Here is a 20008-nt window from a genome sequence, read left to right as displayed (position 1 = left end):
CATTGACATTTCAAATGTAGAAATCACAAGAGGTGCTGAAGCTGAAGCGGACCAACCGGAGGAAGAAGAAGAGAAAGAGGACAGAGTTGGCTGTAGGAGCTGCTTCTGTTTTGCTGCCACTGCCAGCTTCAGCTGTGGAAGTGAAACCATGAATGACGGTTATCTCTGATCGCTCCGTGAGATCCGGCCTGTTTGTGCTTCTGTAGCCGTGTGTCCGGTCTGCTCTCCTCAAAGAGCCATCAGCATTTAAAAGAGCTGCCAGTTCTGTCAAGCTGATGTTTTTTAGGTTCAAGCGCTTTGTGGGAAGCGATTCAGATTCACCTCACTGTTTGTTTATTTAATTATAGCCAACAGTGACAGTGTGGCATATCTAATATTATAGCAGTCAAACGCAATATGATAAACAACCCAGGTAAAGTTGACCTTTCTGTGTTTACTCTGTGGATTCCAGAACAGAATAGACCAGAACGCTTTATCAATCCAGCAGGTGAAAAAATGGCAACCTCCACGGGTGACAAATATGACAAAAGATACACATTTTTTGAAATAATTGAGTTTTGGCATGTCACAAACAGTATACTTTTAGTTAGTAGAAAAATTACAACATATTTAGGCCAACATGTCAAAATAATCTTGGATCCCTTTAAGACATTAAATTACAATGTACAGTTTCTTTGAAGCCACATTTGTATATTATATATAATATCTTTATAACATTTACTTGAATGAGCTATAAAATGGTACAACGTGGCTGAAAAATACATGTTACTGTCCCTTTGTCACATAATTTATCATGACTTTAAAAACCTGAATCACTACACACTGAAAGATTTGCATTGCTAGCAACTGATTTCATCTAAAAGCCTGCCATTAATCCATATCAATATTTTGAAAACTGCAAACGTCTCGCTGTGACCATTTCCTTGCTGACTTCAAATAGTATCAGTACAGATGGTACAGCAGACAAACCATATGTGTCTGTAATGTGACATATAAAAATTTCATTTAAAAAATAGTGTGGGTTGCTGCCCACATAAGGAGGCCTTAGTCCTAGTTGTGGTTGTTGCAGGTTCAATTCCCGGTCTGGTGGCCTTTGCCCCTATCTCTTCCCTATTCTCTCATTACCCACGTTCCTGTCAATTCACTATCAAATGAAGATCGCTAGAGACAATTAAACCTTTAAAAATAAAAAAAATTGTGTTGAATTAGTGTACCACAATTGATGTACACTGTGGTACATCAAGGCCCTACATTTGTAAAAATTGTGTGGTCAAATTTTCTTTCACATGTTATCTGCATCAACATCAGAGATGACATAGCAAATATTGGCCAATCCTAAATGATCAAGGCCTCCACAGAAATCCTTCCACTGGAAACAATCAATGACAAGAGAACTTTATAAAGTTGCTATGGGGATGACAAAATTAATACATTTATTTTATTTACAACATTGGAACTTTGTACTGTTGTTTTACAATTACAAATAAACTGACATAGTTGTTTCAACATTTTCACTGCAGGTAAAATTAGAAATCCCCTTTTGAAAATGGTTTGTAGATACCACACCTCATCATATAGTGCAATGAGTTCTGATGAGCTGCCGGGCCATCTCCATGTTCCCACTGGCCTGATAGATGAGTGATAAGTTAAAAGCAATCTCTCTCCTCAAATCAACCTGATCTTCTGAAATTCCCTGAGAGAGGAAAGAGATGTTCAGATGGAAACAACCAGACCATCATCAGTAGCTTTCAATTATATGACAGACTAGAACCACACTAAGAACAGAACAAAATCTAAACATTTAACGACAAGAACATCATCATAAAATTATAAGAATAAACTAAAGAGAATAAACTTCCAATAATAAAAGAATAAAGTCATATTATGAGAATAAAGTGAATATTTTGAGAATAAAGTTTTAATATTACCAGAATAAGGTTGTAATGACTCTATTCTCATCATACAACTTTATTCTCATCATTTGACCTTTTTCTTGCAATACTATAACTTTTTTTTGTTTTACACCATTATATTGTTTTTGTTATATAATGTTTTAAATGACTTTATTATTACAAGATTAATGTTGTAATATTACCAGAGTACGGTTATAATTTTATGACTTTCTCATATTATTCTGACTTTATTCTCGTAATACAACTTCATTGAAAACGACCAGCTGTGTCATTCACCTACATCCAGTTTCCATGGAGGTAGCGACAGCGCCTTTTGGTAATAATGTATGGCCAAATGTGTAAGGCCCATTTGGTGCAGAGCTCGGCCCAGATTGTACATGCTCTCCTGACACTCTCCCCGCAGCTCCACGTATCGCCACAAGAAGGAAAATCCCTAAAAACACCAAGACACATTCCAAAAACCCCAATCAGCTGCAGGAAACGTAAGAAAACAACCAGAGCAAAATGAAATGGAACAACATGTACCTGCAGTACTAAAGCATGACGTTTGGCTACATACTTCTGGGATGCCATGTGGAAAAAAGTGAGACCCACATAAAGGCTGTGCAGTGGGTTTTCCGGGTGGGTCTTTAAAGCCTGAACATACTGTCCTGAAAAACACAAACATATAAAACACTTTCAGCATATTACAATGGAGCAACTTCATTAGCATTTTAACCTAAATATACCGTCTTCATGCACCTGCTAAAATGTCAGGTTTCTATATCTGCTGTAAGTGTTTGGTTGGAAAGGTTCTCTCTTTCACTGCATATGGGAGTGCCCAAAGTTACAGCAATATTGGAACTTGGTTACGCAAACCCTGTCAGAGGTCGTTGGCGTGAATGTACCTGCTGAGGCCAAAATGTGTGTTTTGGGTATTTATCCGGAGAACTGTGTTTTTAATTCCAGACAGTTAAAATTGGTTGACTTTGAACTCCTGCAGGCCAGGAGATTAATATCTCTATACTGGAAAAAAAATGGACATCCTTTCAAATCACATGTGGGTGAAGGAGATGACATTGTGTATGGCTCTAGAGCAACTCACTTACATAGTCAGAGAAAAAGGAGCGAAATTTGAAGAAACATGGTCAGTAGTCAGAGATGTCTCTAAAACATTTTTTCCCCAAATTCGAGTCTAGACTCAAGTCTTTTGGTCCAAGTCAAAGTCATGTATGCACTGTTCAAAATTGAAATATTTTTCCACTGACTCTGTCTGCATTCTGCATTTGCTGTAGTTTAGGAATTCTGTTTGTTGCAAAAGCTACTTAAAAATTTTAATCTTGAAATTTTTAGAAATGTTTCTAATCTTTTTTTACATTTAATTCAACATGGTACAAGCTGCTATATTTTATAGTGAAAATTGATCAAATATGTAATGTTTATATATTTATAATAATAAAAAATATAGATAGGCATTTGTAATAAAAAATAACAGATTAAAACTTGTAAAATGTTGAATTTTGTAACATAGGAAAGTTTTTTTGTATTTGTAATAAGGAAGTTAATTTCTGTTTAGATGTTCTACTTTCTTGTTTGTTTTTCTTCTCACTCTATGTATGTGTAGGGTGCAGTGTAGAGAGTAAACAAGAATGTCAAAGTTCTGCAAATCTCTCAGACTGTGTGGACATACGTTGTCCACAATCTTCTTCAAGTGACAACAAAGATTTTTCATCAGATTTACTTCTGAACCTCAGCTGGACCAGTATCTAACTTGAATGTTCTTCTGTTGTTACATTGGACTCACTTTGGCCACTATTTATCTTAAGCTTTCTTGTAAAGGAATGTTTGTGGTCAAAACTGATTGTTTAAAACTTTTAATTATATCCAGGTTATGAAAATATCTGTGAAGCCATCACAGTGATGGAGTCATCTTTCCCCAAGTCCTTACAGGAACTCAGACAAGAAACCAGTTGGGATAAAATTGAAATTTCGCCCAAGTAGAACTTGTAGATGCCCAACATGATGTTATGCATCATTCCAGTCTTACTCTATCTAAATTAAAATGTAATAATTACAGCATCATATTAATTATGATGATGGATTAATTAGTCTGGTGAGCCAGATACCAGTTCATTCTTGCTAACGTGGCTAATACATGTCATAAACATGTTGCACGTTATTTACATTTAGAATGCATTTTACACGTTCACAATACTGCAGGAGAAAAAGCCTTTTGCTTGCCATAATGAAACCTGAAGATTCATGTGTTATTAATTTAGAGCAGTGTGCCACAGCACAGAAAAAATAATGTAAAAAAAAAAAACATGGAAGTATAACTCAAAACTATTCCTTTGTTCTCGCTCTCTGTGCCGTATACAGACACAAACTTACCAGAGCAACTGACAACATGTATAAGGATACAACATCAAAAATCACAGAAACACAACATTCAGTCTGTAACACTATTATGTTTTCAGGCTTGATGTTTATTTTGCGATTGAGTGATTGCTGTAGATTAGCTACCACTAGTACCACAGTCATGGCTAAGCTACTACAGTGGCGGTTGATTAGGGTTCATTAATTTAAACACCTGCTCTACTGATGATCTGTTTTAAGTGAACCAAAACACCAAATTATCACCAAGTTACCTTGTTATCTAGTTATCAGAGTTGGCAATCAGCAGCAAAACAGTGTCCCGTTTTCTTTTATACATCAAGAATGCATTTAAGATTTAGTGTGTTATGTTGACAACTACTAAAACCAATGGTAGTCAGCATTGGTGAGCACTTTTATGCCTTCCAGTACGGACATTGGAGGAGGCGGGATCTTGCCGACCTGACGACATGCTGCATTGGGTTGATATTCTTTCTCAAATACATTTTTAGGAGGGGATAAAATACAGGGACATTTTATTTATTCCCATTTCCACCGCAAGACATAGTTATTTATGAAATAAGGTAGCACCATTTGCAAATTTAACATGTAAGCAAGTCCTAAATAACGCTAATATATCCTAGCCAGACATACCCAGAGCATGCTTGAAGCTTCCAGACACCATGGCGTTGTGTCCGCATAGAACACAGAGTGCATGGTTGTCGGGATGCTTTAACAGCAGTCGTAGACAGAAGCGATGGTGGCGCTGGTGCTGGGACGATATCGTCAGCTAGTGAGAAAGAAACAATCAGGTAATACACTGAAACATGTACATGGTATGTTATCTAACATGTGAAAACAGGGATAAGGAATGATACCTGATGAAAAATGTTCCAAAATTGAGGTAGAGCTACATTTTCTATAAGCATTAATCTGATGAGGAAAAAGCAAAAATCAATAAAGACAAAACAGTCACCATATAGCATACTCTGCTTTTATTTCTCCATCTGCACCTGATGTAGTTGTATGCCTTAAAGTAGTTTTGGTTTAGGATGGTGGCAGAGAGGCCAAAGAACTCCAGCTCCTTCCTCCTGGGTTTGCTGTCATAGAAGGAGTAGAACTCCATGGCCGACTCCACAAGGAGATCCACCTCCTCGTATCGCTGCAGGTCACACAACCCTAGCAGGCAGCTCAGCAAAAGCTGCCACCAGTCCTCTTTGGATAAAACGTTGGTTTTACCTGAGCACAAAGATTAGATGAGATGGTGTTTTAGGACAACCTGCCTGAGAATCTGGGGAAAATGTGGAAGATTCAAATTATTCCGGTTTATCCGTCAATGTTTGATACGCTACATACACATGTTGTCCAGATAGGCACTTTCATGGTCTGCGATTTCCGGCAGCATGTCTTGAATCTTCACAAGTCTCAGGTGGTTCTGTCCTGACAGAGTTACAGAACGAACACACACCTTGGCCCGTTGCATAGCAACCTGGAAACACACATCACATGTTATTTGACATGCTGCAAATGCAGGGAGAGGATTTCTCCTTCGAAGATGTGATTAGAAGAGGAGAGGCCTGCCACAGTGGATTTTACCCTAACCCTTCACACAAGCGCTCTCTGTCCAATCTCACTGAGCTCCAACTGTTTTGCAAGGAAGAATGGGCAAGAATTTCAGTCTCTCGATGTGAAAAACTGATAGAGACAAAACTAAGTAACTTGCAGCTCTAATTGCAGCAAAAGCTGGTGCTACAAAGTGTTAAAGAAGGGACCAAATAACATTGCACGCCTCACTTTATAGTTTTTTAATTGTTAAAAAAGTTTAAAATATCCAATGAATTTTGTTCTACCTCACGATTATGTCCCACTTGTTGTTGATTCTTCATAAAATAATAAAATTTTAGATCTTTATGTTCGAAGCCTGAAAGCAGCAAAAAGTTGAAAACTTCGAGGAGGCTGAATACTTTCATCTTGTCAGTCAAACTGATGAACAAAAAAGTCTAGTGCAACCTCTGCACCACACATAACTGAAACAATCAATAAATAGGTAATGTCTCTGTAAACAAAAGTGCCCATCAAAAAATATTATCAGAATGGAAATTATCCATGAAAGTTTCAGTCAAGGCCATTTTGCTGGCCTTTGGGTCACATCTCTGCTCTTTGTGGATGATGTGGTCCTGTTGGCTTCATCAGGACGTGATCTGCAGCTCTCGTTGCGAAGAGGATTAGTGCCTCCAAATCAGAGGCCGTGGTCTTGAGCCGGCAACGGGTCTTGAACCGGCTTCGGGTCAGGGGGATGTCCTGCCCCAAGTGGAGGAGTTCAAGAATCTCTGGATCTTATTCACAAATGAGGGAAGAAGGGAGCAGGAGATCGTTAGGTGGATTGGTGCTGTACCGGTCCGTCGTGGTGAAGAGAGAGCTGAATCAAAAAGCGAAGCTCTCGATTTACCGGTCGATCTGCGTTCCTACCCTCATCATGAGCTCTGGGTCATGACAGAGAGAACGAGGTCGCAGATACAAGCGGCCGAAATGGGTTTTCTCCGTAGGGTGTCTGGGCTCTCCCTTAGAGATAGGGTGAGAAGCTCGGTCATCCGGGAGGGACTCAGAGTAGAGCCGCTGCTCCTTCACATCGAGAGGAGCCAGTTGAGGCTCGGGCATCTGGTCAGGATGCCTCCTGCATGCCTCCCTGGTGAGATGTTTCGGGCACATCCTACCGGGAGGAGGCTCCGGGGAAGACCCAGGACACGATGGAGGGACTATGTTTCTCGGCTGGCCTGGGAACTCCTCGGGGTTCCCCTGGAAGAGCTGGAAGAAGTGGCTGGGGAGAGGGAAGTCTGGGCCTCCCTTCTGAAGCTGCTACCCCCGCAACCCGACCCCGGATAAGCGCAAGAAAATGGATGGATGGATGAAAATGATACAGCTCCTTCTAATTTATTATATGATTAATGGATTTGCTCATTGTGACAGGCTTAGACAAGAGTTACCTTGAGAAGCATGGAGATCATGGTAATCATAGCATCCAGATAATCCTCCATTTTGCCCTGCGTCTTCAGCAGTGTGGAGCGATGCAGCAGCAGCTTCAGTTCCTACCATTACAACACACACAATTGGTTTGGATGGCAATTAAATATTTTCCATTTCTAGAAATTTACAGGAAATAAAACTAAAAAATACCTGAGCTGATTTGCAGTATCTAGTGAATATACTTTGGATCAAAATTATTAGATTGTTTTTCTTCTTTTGCTCTTTCCTTTGGTTTACTGTTTTGTTTGTATTTCCTTTAAATTTATGTAAAGCACTGTGAATTGCCTTGTTGCTGATAATGTGCTATATAAATAAATTGCCTTAACTTACAGTTTGCAGCCTCAACTTTGTGTTTAGTTGTCATTCCTATTGCAAAACATCTTGCAATATGGCCAAAACTATTAGTTGAAGGCAATACAGCCACCAAATTATTTTTTATTAAGTTTATTTTACCTGAATAAACAAAACGCTTTTGAAAAAGTAAAGAAGTGATTTCTGTAGAAAAATGTCTATCATTTCAGATCTAAAACCTAACATCTGTTGGTTTTCCTTGTTTGAAAAAAAAATCAAATAAAAAAGCCCCTCAAAACCTGTGTTTTGAAACTCAATTTTTTTCTATTGTCTTCATCTGGAATTTTTCTGTTTGATTTGTTATGGACATATAATTCTGTGTCCTTCCTCTTTCTCTTATCTGCTCACATGCTCACTGATGCATGTCGAATGAATGAATGAATGAATGAATTAGGGAGGCTGTGGAATGAGGAGAAGATAAAAGCAGACCTCGCACCACAATCTTGGCTTTACTTGGTTAGCAAAGATTAACCAAGTAAATGGCTAATCTTTACTTGGTTAGCAAAGATTAACCAAGTAAATGGCTAATCTTTACTTGGTTAGCAAAGATTAACTAAGTAAATGGTTAATCTTTACTTGGTTAGGGTTACATGTAACATGTCCATTTGTGTGACATGTAACATTTGATCATTTTTGGCAGTGAAGTCTGTTTCACACTTAATTATTTCTCAAGGCAATGACTGTGAGGCATTTGGTGTGGTCCCACAAACCTGGATGTTGTATTGGAGAGAAAGATGGTGCAGCACAACAATTTTCAACAACAAAGACAGAATAACAATTTCTGTTTTTTTAGTCAAGGTTACTACTACCAAAGCCTGCAATGAGTAAAAGTCACGAGATATTTGTGGTCCTCTTCACTCTGAATTGGATTAAAAGCAGAAAAATATGGTTGACTAAGTAATCAATGCTTTAAGTTGTACCTTCCAATTTTAGACTTTGTGTTGTCTGCATCTCTTTTGAAAGTGAAAATTTCACTGTAAAATATTTTTAATGCATCAACATTCAATCCCTAACTGGGAAAAGGGTGTCTGTGTCATTTCTGTGCCACAAGAAATAACTTTGAGGGCCGCAAATGGGCCACAGACTACACTACTTTAGACATCTCTGTCTTAAGCTTTTCTCAAAATTGTTGTACAATCGGATTTAATCATTCTCTTAAATCAGGGTTTCTCAAACTTTTTCAGGTTAAGAACCATTAACCCTTTTAACAGACAAACATTCACAGACCCTCTGAATGAAAATATTAGCCTTTCGACACACTTATTGTTGTTTTCTTTGGTAAATATAACAGGCCACAACAAAATCATGAAAAAGTTTTTAGTTATTTGCAGAATGTGTCAGTGTGGATTTTAATCTCCCCAATGATGTCAAATATACAGAAATGAATAAAGAAGTTGTTCTTTATTACCACACATCATGTGTATAAACATTTTTAGGCCTAAATGTAATTTAGAAGCACAATAAAAGAAATATAGAATTGAGTTGTTTTGCCAAAAACAAAAATCCTCTTGCATTTAATTAAATTAATTTAATAATTTATAATTAAATAAAAACAACAATAGCTGTTGATGTGAGAGCACAACATTATAAACAAGCAAAACTATAAAAAACAAAGAACAGCTCTCAGGAACTGATCCTGGTGTCCTCCCGTTCACAGCATTGAGTCATTCAAAAAAACTGGATCGCTCATGAATCAATCCTCTCAGCAGGTATGATTTGGCTTCCTCTGATCACATAAGTAGCTCTGGCGTTTTCTTTTGATTAATCTGGTTTTAAGCCAGTTATTAGTCATTGTTGTTTTTAATAAAAATCCTTTGGAAAGCTAACTTTATGCATTGGAGTTTGAGTTCACGTCACGGCAAGTAAATAGATCTTTACATGCAGTATCTTGTGGACCACTAGGGGGCATCCGGGGAGCACCAGTGGTCCGGGGACCAAAATTTGAGAAAAAGCATCTTCGATGCCCCCCCAACAAGAACATCCCCATTTTAGCAGACATACAAAGAATACAGCCTGACCTTCTGTGCAGCCGACGAATCCTGGGCCAGCGTGTCGCTATCGTACATGGACTCCAACGCTTTCAGAGCACAGTCCATCCGCCCCAGCTGCTGCTGCACCGTGGCGAGAGACAGCCGGGCCTCCAGGTGCAGCGGGGCCATCTCCACCACCTTGGTGTAGCTCTCTGCTGCCTCCTTCATATGGCCCAGAGCCTTAAGACACTCTTTGACACAAGAAGGGGACATCTCTTGAAAATAGACAAGCTGTGTTTCCATTACAAATGCGCTCAAAACTGATCGATATTCAGGTAATATAAGAAAAAAGATACAATTTTGTAATTAAGAAAAGCAAATAAAATCACACGGGAATAATTTGTGATTTGGTTTTTTAGTGCAATGTCAAATTGCAAAATTATACGGTCAGTAGAAATGTTGCAAATGTCCTCCTGCAAAGAAAACATTGCAAACAAATACAATACATACAAACAGGCTTCCAACTATTTTTCAGATAAAAATGTCAGACTTTTTCAGACTCGAAAGAAGGAAGATAACAATGACAGAAAGGGGGAAGGATGCAGGGAAAGAAGAAAGGAGACAAAGATAGAAAGTAGGAAAAATGAAAAGAAGGAATGACATAAAGAAAGAAGGAAGAAAATAAGGTTATTTGGGGGGGAAACCCATATGTTTTTAATAATTAAGGTTTTTTAATTCTGTCCACTATTCTAGAACTAAATATTAAATCCTGCAAGATTTTGTGGGATTTGAGTTTTTAAAAGTAGGGTGGGGCCAGTTGTTTGGTCTCCGAGAGCATATGGTGGACAAAAAACTTTAGGGTTGGGTGCTGCAGGTCAAAAGATTGGGTTTTCTTGGGCTTAAAAATTGGAAGAAGTTAACTGGTGAGTGTTCATCTTATTGTTTGGAGTAGTCTAATGCTAACATTAGTATAGTATATTACGGTTGATGCTATGTTTTTGTTGATGACTGTTTAGTTAATTTGTTCAACATTATTTGATGCAGAGCTGCATATTCTCCAATGGTGAAATATTTCACATTTAGTTCTATGTTACTAAAAATAAGGAGTACTCTATTTGAATTATTGTCATTGTATTGGGTTAAGATAACCAGTTAAGTGAATCATACACATGCATATTTTATGTTACTTCCATTTACTTACAAGAAGTAAGTGATTATGGTATTAATAATGACTTGATATTGACTAATATTAAGAGAAAATGGACAATTTGGATGATTGTTTTTCTTGTATGTTTTTTGGATCACTCTTTCTACCAAAGGCTGGATGAAAAAGACCTTCATTTAGTTTGTTGTCTTGAGTACTGAGTTGAGTTTTTTCAGGCATGCAAAATGTTTTTCAGTTCAGATGTGAAATGCTTGATAGAAATTGCTATGTCATTACTCCTATGACTCAAAAAGAGTCTTAAAATAACAATATGATTTTTTTTATTGCAATAACTTGTGGGACAATGTATCGTCCAGCAAAATGTGTTATTGTGATCGGCCTATTAAAACCCCCCCGAAAAAAACAGAACATTTAGACACCGAAACAGGAAAGAGATCAACAACACTTTTTTTTTAACCATACTCTTATACCTTGGCTTTTACCAATACAGATATGGATTATAAAAAAACTATGCCCCATGTCTATATCAGGAGGATATAGACATAGGGTATGTCAGAAGTCATAGGGTATGTCAGAAGGACACAGGGTATGTCAGAAGGACACAGGGTATGTCAGAAGGACACAGGGTATGTCAGAAGGACACAGGGTATGTCAGAAGAACATAGGGTCTGTCAGAAGGACATAGGGTCTGTCAGAAGGACATAGGGTATGTCAGAAGGACATAGGGTATGTCAGAAGGACATAGGGTCTGTCAGAAGGACATAGGGTCTGTCAGAAGGACATAGGGCATGTCAGAAGGACATATGGTCTGTCAGAAGGACATAGGGCATGTCAGAAGGACATTTTGAGATGTCCTTCTGATGGAAGGACTTAAAATGTCTGTCAATGACTCAGCTCCCACCTGCATGCCGCAGCCAGACCACAGCTAGGTCGTATTTCTCAGAAACTACAAGGGCCGATAGCAAAGGCAGTGCAGATGTGTAGCGCCCCTGCTCCAAATAAGCTTCAGCCACGTCCAGATACAGGTCCCCGATCTCCTCCGGACTCTGCTCCATCAAAGTCGACACTAAGCCCTGCAGAAACAAACAACCTGTACTAAAGTGGGCTTATGGTTTCTAAGCTGTGGTCTAGTACAAAGTAGTGATTTGTCTTTACCTCAGACGGTGTGAAAACGTTCAGCTGTATGAGGCAGACAATGAGCTTGGCCCTCAGATCAACGGGGACACTGTCCGGAACCTGAATATCCAGAATTTCATCTGCAGGAACATCAGACACATAATTACAAATACTACTTTTACTTCCCAACTGATTACCAATCCTCTTACCTGTGAAAGATTTTTTTCCTTTCATTTTGTTTCATAGCTAAAGCACCTGATAGTGAACATAGGAAAGAGGAAAAAAAAGTTAAACTAGAAAGTTTCTGAAGAAATTTAAAAGGGGCATGCCAAAGTATGCGTGTGGGTTGGAACCCAGCATTCTGAACCGAATTATTACTGCGCTGCTTAATGAGGACTAAATGCACTCAGTATGCATTAGTCCAAATGCTAAGGTTACCTTAAGTAGCATATGAGGAATCACCAGCATGTTGACTTACATCAACCTACTCCATTAGGTATGATAAAAATAGCTAGTTTCTATGCATATGGCAGTCTCTGCCCTTTCTTCTTGCAGGCTTTCTGGAGACAGTTAGCCGTCAGAAAATTGAGATTTGTCATTTGTTTGTACCAGTCATGCATTTCCCTATTGTTGTTTGTTAAAATTTTTGAATTTTATTACTAGTTTGTTCTTGAAGTTGGTCTGTTTTTTTTTTTTTTTTGTTTTGTTTTGAAAATTGATACTGCGGGCTCTTCTTTGGCTTTCCCAACCTTAAGTCTTTTTTAGAACTGCTGGAAAAGCTTTAAAAAGAAGCAGGTTTGTCAAGTAGTTGAACACTTTAAAATTTATTTTGAACTTCAAAAGGACTAAAGTTACCTCAGCTAATGAGCTTCTTTCAGGACAAACTTTTAAAATTGAATGTCTTCATTGTTTCTCTTTCAGATGCTGATGGGACAGCTTCCCTTGGTTCAGATTCTTTAATTACTACCTCAAAGTTGGAGGATAAATTGCAGTGCCCAAGCCGCTCAATTAAAATTTCAGTTTGAGAAAACTGAGTTTGAAATGCAGTTTGAGTTGGAAAAATTGCAGCTAGAACATGAGCTTGAAGATAAACAAAACTAGCTTTACAGGAAAAACACCTGGCATGTGAGCAAGAGGAAAAGAGGATAGCACGTGAATTGGAGGTACAGAAATGATCTCTGGAAGCTGAGCGTCTGAAGTTGAGGTCTGAGGGCAGGTAAAGTGGTAGACCTTTTCATGTGTCCACAGGTGGTGATAGGTTCTCTGGACATAACTTGGTTAACATGGTAACAAAGCTGTCACCTAAGTTTAATGAACAAGAACCTGATGTGTTTTTCTCTTTATTTGAGGATTTGGCAAAGGGAAATGACGGGAGTGATCTAGATTGCTCCGCCCTGTTGTAAAGTGTGCTAGTGGGTAAAGCCCAAGAAGCCAATGTTTCATTAACTTCAGCTGAAAGAAAGGTGCACAAATCTGTTAAAAGAGCTGTTTTGAAAGCTTATAAACTAGTTCCTGAATATTATAGGCAACAATTTAGGAACCGCAAGAAGACTGAAAATATCTGGTCTTTTCTTCTGGTCAGAGAACGAAACACACAGTTTTGTAGCTGGTTATCAGAGGAAGTGGATAATTTTGAGTCCGTTTGTGACTCAAAATTATGTTGGATCATTTCAAGAACATTATTCCAGATTGAGTTGCCACATATGTTAATGAACAAAAAGCGAAATCTGTTGCTAAATCTGCAGTCTTAGCAGATGAGTATGTTCTAACCCAGAAAGCTGTGAGGGACTATAACTTGGAAGGTAGCCACAGCCTTAGGGATTCCCACCAGGAATGGTTTCCTAGTAATACTAGATAGGAACCTACTTTGAAATCTAAAGCAGACAACAGTGACAATAATTACTTCTTTTAATTATTGTTGCCAGAAGGGACACCAAAAAAACGAGTGTCCTCTGAATACCTAAACTGAATCAGATAGGCGTAAACAGGATTCTCAAAAAACTGTGGTTTTAGTCTTGCATTCAGTGGAGTCTAGACCTCCAGCTGAAGTTGAGAGAGTAAGATCAACTGTTTTAGCTTCACCTGTTGACTTTAAATCTTTTTTAGAATTGAATGCCAGATATCCCCAGAGTTTTGCCAGGAAGACACAGGAAGATGCAATTTTATATTTTGTAGATTTGTTCTAAAGAAGTATGTTTTTTTCCTGATGTGATGAAAGGAGAATAGTCTTTGACTGGGTTTGTTTCTTTGACTGGCAGTTCAAATAAAGTGGCTGTGAAGGTTCTGTGTGACACCAGAGCGTCCGAGTCCTTCTTGTTGGAATCTGTTTTGCCATTTTCTCCATTTTCTGATACTAGTTGCAGTGTCTTAATTAGAGGTATTGGATTGGAAACTTTCTTTGTGCTTCTGCATAAGATCGACTTGCAATCAGAACTGGTACAAGGAGAAGTAACTACAGCTGTTCATCCTTTTTTCCTATGGAAGGTGTTTCTCTCATTCTAGGAAACAATCTGGTAGGTGGATGTGTGTGGCGAGATGTTGCAACTCCTCCAGTGGTCCGTTTCTGTGTCAGACGTGTGTTCTCGAGACTTTCCATCTTGTGCAGTAACTCGCGCCATTACCTGTTTTTTGGCTGATAAGGAGGTTGAGTCTGGTAAGCCTGGTTCTATTCTTAAGACGACTGCCTGTTTGCCAACTCTTCCTGTTTCTTTATCACTCAGTGAAATTATTTCTGTTCAGCAGGAAAACACAAACTTAGCTGCTCTGTTTCATCAAGTCTTCAGTGACACATGGACTGAACACATGCTACACATCCAGCAACTGTTTCAGCGTCTTCAGGATGCTCATCTAACTGTAAACTTACTAAAATGTGAGTTTGCAAGAGCTAAAGTGACTTATTTGGGAAAACCTGTTGGGCAAGGACAAGTGTTGACAGTATGGGCTAAAGTCCAAGCCACTGATAGCTTCCCATTGTTCTGGAGGCAGGCCTCCTGCAGGTGTGTTTTGCCCTGATTGCAGCTCTGCGATAAAAATATTGTCTAAGTTGTTGTCTTTGGACATTGCAGAATTATAAAGCTGCAGGAGCAAAGTTTCTTAATTTTGTTGTTAAACAAGAAGGCTTAATTAACAGCAAAAATCTGCAATAAGACTTCCAAGTAGGAGCCAATGAGATTTTTGTTTCCACAAAGACACATACTGACTGAACACAAACAAAGAGATTGGTTAATGAACTCACCGTTGTCTTCTGGAGTGTTTGACTTTGTGCCCTTTTCCCCTTCCCTCTGCTGCTCCTCTGTCCCCATGTCCTTCATAGACAGAGCCGAGCTTTCTGATGGGGACTCTGCTCGAATCAACACGATGTCTGCAAATTTGACCAGAACCTAGAGCAAATACACATACTTTTAGAGATAGAACACACTTTAACACTCCGTTGCATAGACATATATCTGAACCTGCAAGGTCTTCTTGTACTGGCGGTTGCAAATGTAGAGTTCAGCTGCCATGTTGAGGAAGTCATCGCTGACCAAGCCAGGGTGTCGGGCCAGACCTTCCTCTATCACACTCAGTGCTGAGGGCAGGTCATTGTTCTCATAGTAACTCCTGCAGCACAAACAGATGAAATACTGCTTATCTGATTGGATGCATATGTATTCGGTACAAAAAAATCCATTACTTAGCCATGTCTTTGGACAACTGCATGAAGTGCTCCCCATCCTCCTGAGGCAGCAGAGACAGGATCTTGCGGTAGCCGTCCATGCACTGCTTGTGCTCCCCCAAGCGCATTTGGAGGCTGGAGCGTTCCCACAGGTAACGGACATTGGTGGGATCATACTTGATCGCTGCAGGAAAGAGGCCAATTGGCGTCACTATGACTTTAAACACACTGGCTGTCTCCTGTGCAGCACGACTTAGACCAGAATGTCATTAGGCTTCAGACAGACTTCACTGATGTTTAGATATTATTTATGTTACCAATTAGAATTGGCCTACTTACATCAGAGAAGTGAGAAGCAGTACTACAAAGACACAAAATATTACTAAGTATGGAAGGTGTTTATGCAGATATCTTCGTACTCTTGAGATAAAGCAAGAGTACTAACTAACCCATAAATAACTTTTCAGTAAGATATATGCGCTTGTTTTAAGTGCTTGGGTAGACCTCTAAAGGGTTAATAGAGGCATAATGTTGTGATGACTATCTGAAGGTGGAATTTCAGAAAGACAAGGAGTTTTCAAATAGACAGAGCGTAATTTCAAGGTCTTCAACTACTTTTTTAACAACTGAATGTTACAAAATTACTTGATTGTGCTGTAAAATGGTACTATGTGCCAGAAAATATATAATACTGGCCATTGAAGAAATTAACTGAAAACAAGCTCTGATTTATTCCTAAAGTTACTTGTAAGTTAAAATATTTCAAGTGTACTAAGATATTTTCACTAGAAATTAGACCAAAACTACCTGGTAAAATGTTTTTGCAGTGGGGTTCTACAAATGCATCAAAACAAAGACCTCCCACCAGTTTCTGTCTATACGTGCAGCAAGTTTCATAGAAATCGGAAGTAATTACACACATCCAAAATATGCCTCCAAACACACCACTTTCTTGTCAGACTTTAGGCACATCCTGAGGTCAGATGAAATAAAAATTAATGTGTTTGACTATAATGACCATTTATAGAAAAAAGAGGGATTTTTGGAAGCCTGACAACATCACCCTAACTGTGAAGTACAGTGGTGGCAGTATCATGTTGTGGGGGTCTTGTGCTGCAGGAGGGACTGGTGCACTTCATAAAACAGATGGTACTGAAAATAAGTGGGCAGAGCTGAAAATATGTCTGTGAGATAACCTGACCCAATTACACATCAAAAAGACTTTTCTGTCAGTTTTATTATGCTTCTTATGCTTGTGTTATTCTTTGTATAATTTAACGTTGCTTTTTAGAGAACAGTGCTTTGTGATTTCATGTCTGTGAAAAGCGATTTATAAATAAACATTGACTTACATACTTTACTATTTAACCCAAATTAGGCAGTTCTCATCCATTACACACATTATGAATTTTAGTCTAGCCAATAAAATTATAATGATTATCAACCTAAAACAAGAAAAGTTTATACTGACTTTATGTCAGACAGGAAGAAAAATGGCTGGAGTAAATATGTAGTGTAATCTCAATTCAAAACCACCACAGCTATCACAGATCATCCTCTTTTTTTTGTAGAAAAGAGCAACGTTTAGAAAAAAGTGGAAAAAACACTAAATGAGCATCAAATGTAAGAGAAACTCAGACAGTGGTAAAGGTGAGGGACAGGAAGTGACGGAGATGACTCACCTTTGGTGTAGCAGATGATGGCCTGTCGGACGTTGTCCTGCTCGAGAGACATGTCGGCCAGTCGGATCCACTCCTCACAGTCTGAAGGGTTGAGGTGGGCAGCGATGAGCCCAAACTGCAGCGCCTTGTCCACATCTCCATTGTCCTCATAGATCATGGCCAGAGTGGAGAATGGCTCATAGGCCAGAGGAGCTGAAGGACACATGTAAGGAGTCAAATCATCTACTTGTATAAAGAGAGTTAAATGAACAGCTGCTCACATTGTCTTATGATCTCCATGCACATCAAGATGGCATCCTCTTTCTCCCCCCGAGCGTAACGAATGTTGGCCTCTCCCATCAACCCCCTGAGAGCCTGAGGAAGCTTGCTGCCATGACGACGCCCCTGGAAAGACATAGTGAGTAAACACAGGTAAAAAATGAGGCAAGGTGATCTTGGTTCTCCGTCTTACCTTCATCAACCTTCTGTTTTCTCGGTTCAGCTCCATCTCCAGCTTGAACACGTCTCCCACCGTCATGTCCTCCTCCTTCTCCTCCTCCAACTTGCTCTTCAGGCCTTTTTTGCCTCCTTGCCTCAACCTCCTCTTTCTTTCTTTGGTTACTCCCTTCACCTCCTCTTCTTCCTCCACATTGAAATCCCTATCATCTTTGTCATCAATATAGCTCAAGCTGTCCTCCTCTTCTGAAGACGCCGCTGCTGCCGTTTCCCCCAGAATGGAAGCGAAGGCTTGCTGTACTCCTGGGCTGACTCCGTCCTCTAAAAGGAAAGAGAAAAAACTTTGGATGTTTAGGTCTGTGTACATTTAAGCAGTTCAGTTTTTTGACTTCATTTTTTGTTTATTAAACTCAAGGAACCCACGGGTCGGTTTGTTATCCAAGTTTTCATTTTGATGTAATAAGTGAAAAACAAAAAATCTCATGTGTTTTTGTTTTTTCATTGTTACTTCAAATGAAAAAAACCCAAAATGTCTAACGGCTTTCATGTTCATGGGCCTTTTTAAGTAAGATGACTCCATTTGTGGTTTTTGTTTCATTCATTTAGTTCAGGAATTCATTTCAATAAGTAGTATTTACTATATAGCTTTATGACATTCAGAGTGGGTTACAAGGTCTATTAAAGAAAAAGCATCTGAAATATTTTGAGCTACATTATCTAAAGACTTTCGATTTTCCAGTTGCCCAGAAGAGAAGCCCACACCCTCCACAATGAAGGTAAGCCACTAAAAAAGCTGAACAAATACAGGATACTAATGCAATTATGTTCATAGAAAATTGAGTGGGAGGAGAAAAGAGTAGTTGTAAAACATGCACATGCAGCTGGGATTGCTACATCCTTCAGAGTGATGCAAAACAGAAGCTATGGAATATTGTCAAAATGACTTCCTGAACTTCCTGAACCACAAGCTGAACCCACAACCTACCTGCATTGATTCAGTAATTCATGCAAAAGCAGCCCAGACCAGCAACTGAGGAAATGATTGTACTTTTTAGCATGTCCACAAATTTCTACAAAACCCTTTTTTGATTCATTTTCCTTGAAATTCCAAACAAAGACAAATTTTGTGGTTTAATTAGCTTGGCCATTGCCTTTGTGCTCTTAAAATTAGAGGCAAATAGGGGACGTTTGGTTTTAGGTGATGGTTGTGATCAGGATAGCCATCTTACCAATAGCAGCTTTTGTTTGTGCTGAGGTGGAAGGTTTGTTTTCATCTTCTGTAAGTTCCTCTGAGTCCTGGTGGAAAATGGGAAATGATTAGAGGGTGATCCAAGACAGTGATAACTGTGACACAGGTATTCGGACAGTCAAACAGAGACATGGAAGACATGTTCAACCTCTGACACGAGCCTCTCAAACTACTGGTAAAGATTGCAATTGCACTTTATTAGACCACACGTTCTTCTTCCACTTAACTTTCCATTGTTATGCTTGGACAAAGGCTGAACAATGTTGGACAGCTGTTAAGTCAGAAACCATCTACCTTATTCGGGTGTTTTATTGGTGCTATAGAATGTTCTAATTTTCTGACTTTTATCAAAAGTAAGCATTAAAATGACCAACGGTTGAAATAGATCTATTTGGAATGTAGGTGATAAATGTAAGTGACCAAAATAAATGCTTTTCTGTGAATTTTCTTTTTGACATTTATTTTCATCTAAAACTGCCGCTGTATGAGGTGTACCTCCGCTTTCCGCTCATCTCTCCGTCTGTCAAACTCTTCGAAGGTTATTCTACCTTCCAGGTAGTCGATTAGTTCTGCGCTGAACCCCGACATATCCGCTGGGGTTCGAAGATGAGCTTCATCAGATCACCTGCATTCGTACTGGACTGAAGGTGTTTTGAGTCGAACAGAAGCTACAGACGCTGTTCTTCTTCTTTTTGTTATGGCGGTTGTCAAGCAACGTACTGATGTACATTACCGCCATCTAGTGGAGTGGAGTGTGGACCAGGACGCTACATTACCCCACCCCAAAAAATCTGTCCTATCAATTTCATCTAATTGAGGCATTTCAGTAACGAACAAATACATTTAGACATAGACATTTTGTCAAAAAATACTTGTATATTTAACTGTAATTTATTATCTAAACTAATTCTCGTCTCTCAACAGAATATTTGGAACAGAACAACAAAACATATTTTACTGTCATATTGAAAACAAAAATCACATTTTTCTGTTGAATGTTTTCCCATACGTAATCTTTTCTCCTCATTACATCATCTTTTCTTTGAATACTGTAAAGCCACCTGCCAGTTCTACCTTCTTCCCACTGTTTCCGAAA

At 38.9% G+C, this 20008-nt stretch overlaps 1 protein-coding gene across 2 annotated transcripts; it reads right to left on the bottom strand.

Moving 5' to 3' along the window:
- Positions 1–550: 550 nt before the first annotated feature.
- gtf3c3 (general transcription factor IIIC, polypeptide 3) lies at positions 551–19620 on the bottom strand. Of its 2 annotated transcripts, none has more exons than XM_055026052.1 (19): positions 19408–19620; positions 18893–18959; positions 17680–17984; positions 17489–17612; positions 17229–17420; positions 15565–15730; positions 15344–15491; positions 15127–15271; positions 11931–12031; positions 11677–11848; positions 9659–9861; positions 7250–7351; positions 5622–5754; positions 5279–5504; positions 5144–5198; positions 4920–5055; positions 2439–2563; positions 2194–2346; positions 551–1693 (listed from the first exon to the last, which is right to left on the bottom strand). In XM_055026052.1, the coding sequence occupies exons 1-19, from the start codon at positions 19498–19500 to the stop codon at positions 1571–1573; spliced, it is 2769 nt and encodes a 922-aa protein (XP_054882027.1). In that variant the 5' UTR covers positions 19501–19620; the 3' UTR covers positions 551–1570. The 2 variants fall into 2 exon arrangements, with proteins under 2 accessions (XP_054882027.1, XP_054882028.1); XM_055026053.1 differs by having other exon boundaries at positions 1566–1693; positions 2190–2346.
- Positions 19621–20008: the final 388 nt, after the last annotated feature.

The sequence above is a fragment of the Poeciliopsis prolifica genome, unplaced genomic scaffold (genome assembly GCF_027474105.1).
Source record: "Poeciliopsis prolifica strain line A6 unplaced genomic scaffold, Auburn_PproV2 SCAFFOLD172, whole genome shotgun sequence".
Taxonomy (NCBI): Eukaryota; Metazoa; Chordata; class Actinopteri; order Cyprinodontiformes; family Poeciliidae; genus Poeciliopsis; species Poeciliopsis prolifica.
The sequence above is the reverse complement of the archived record's forward strand: the minus strand, read 5'-3'. Positions and strand labels throughout refer to the sequence as shown.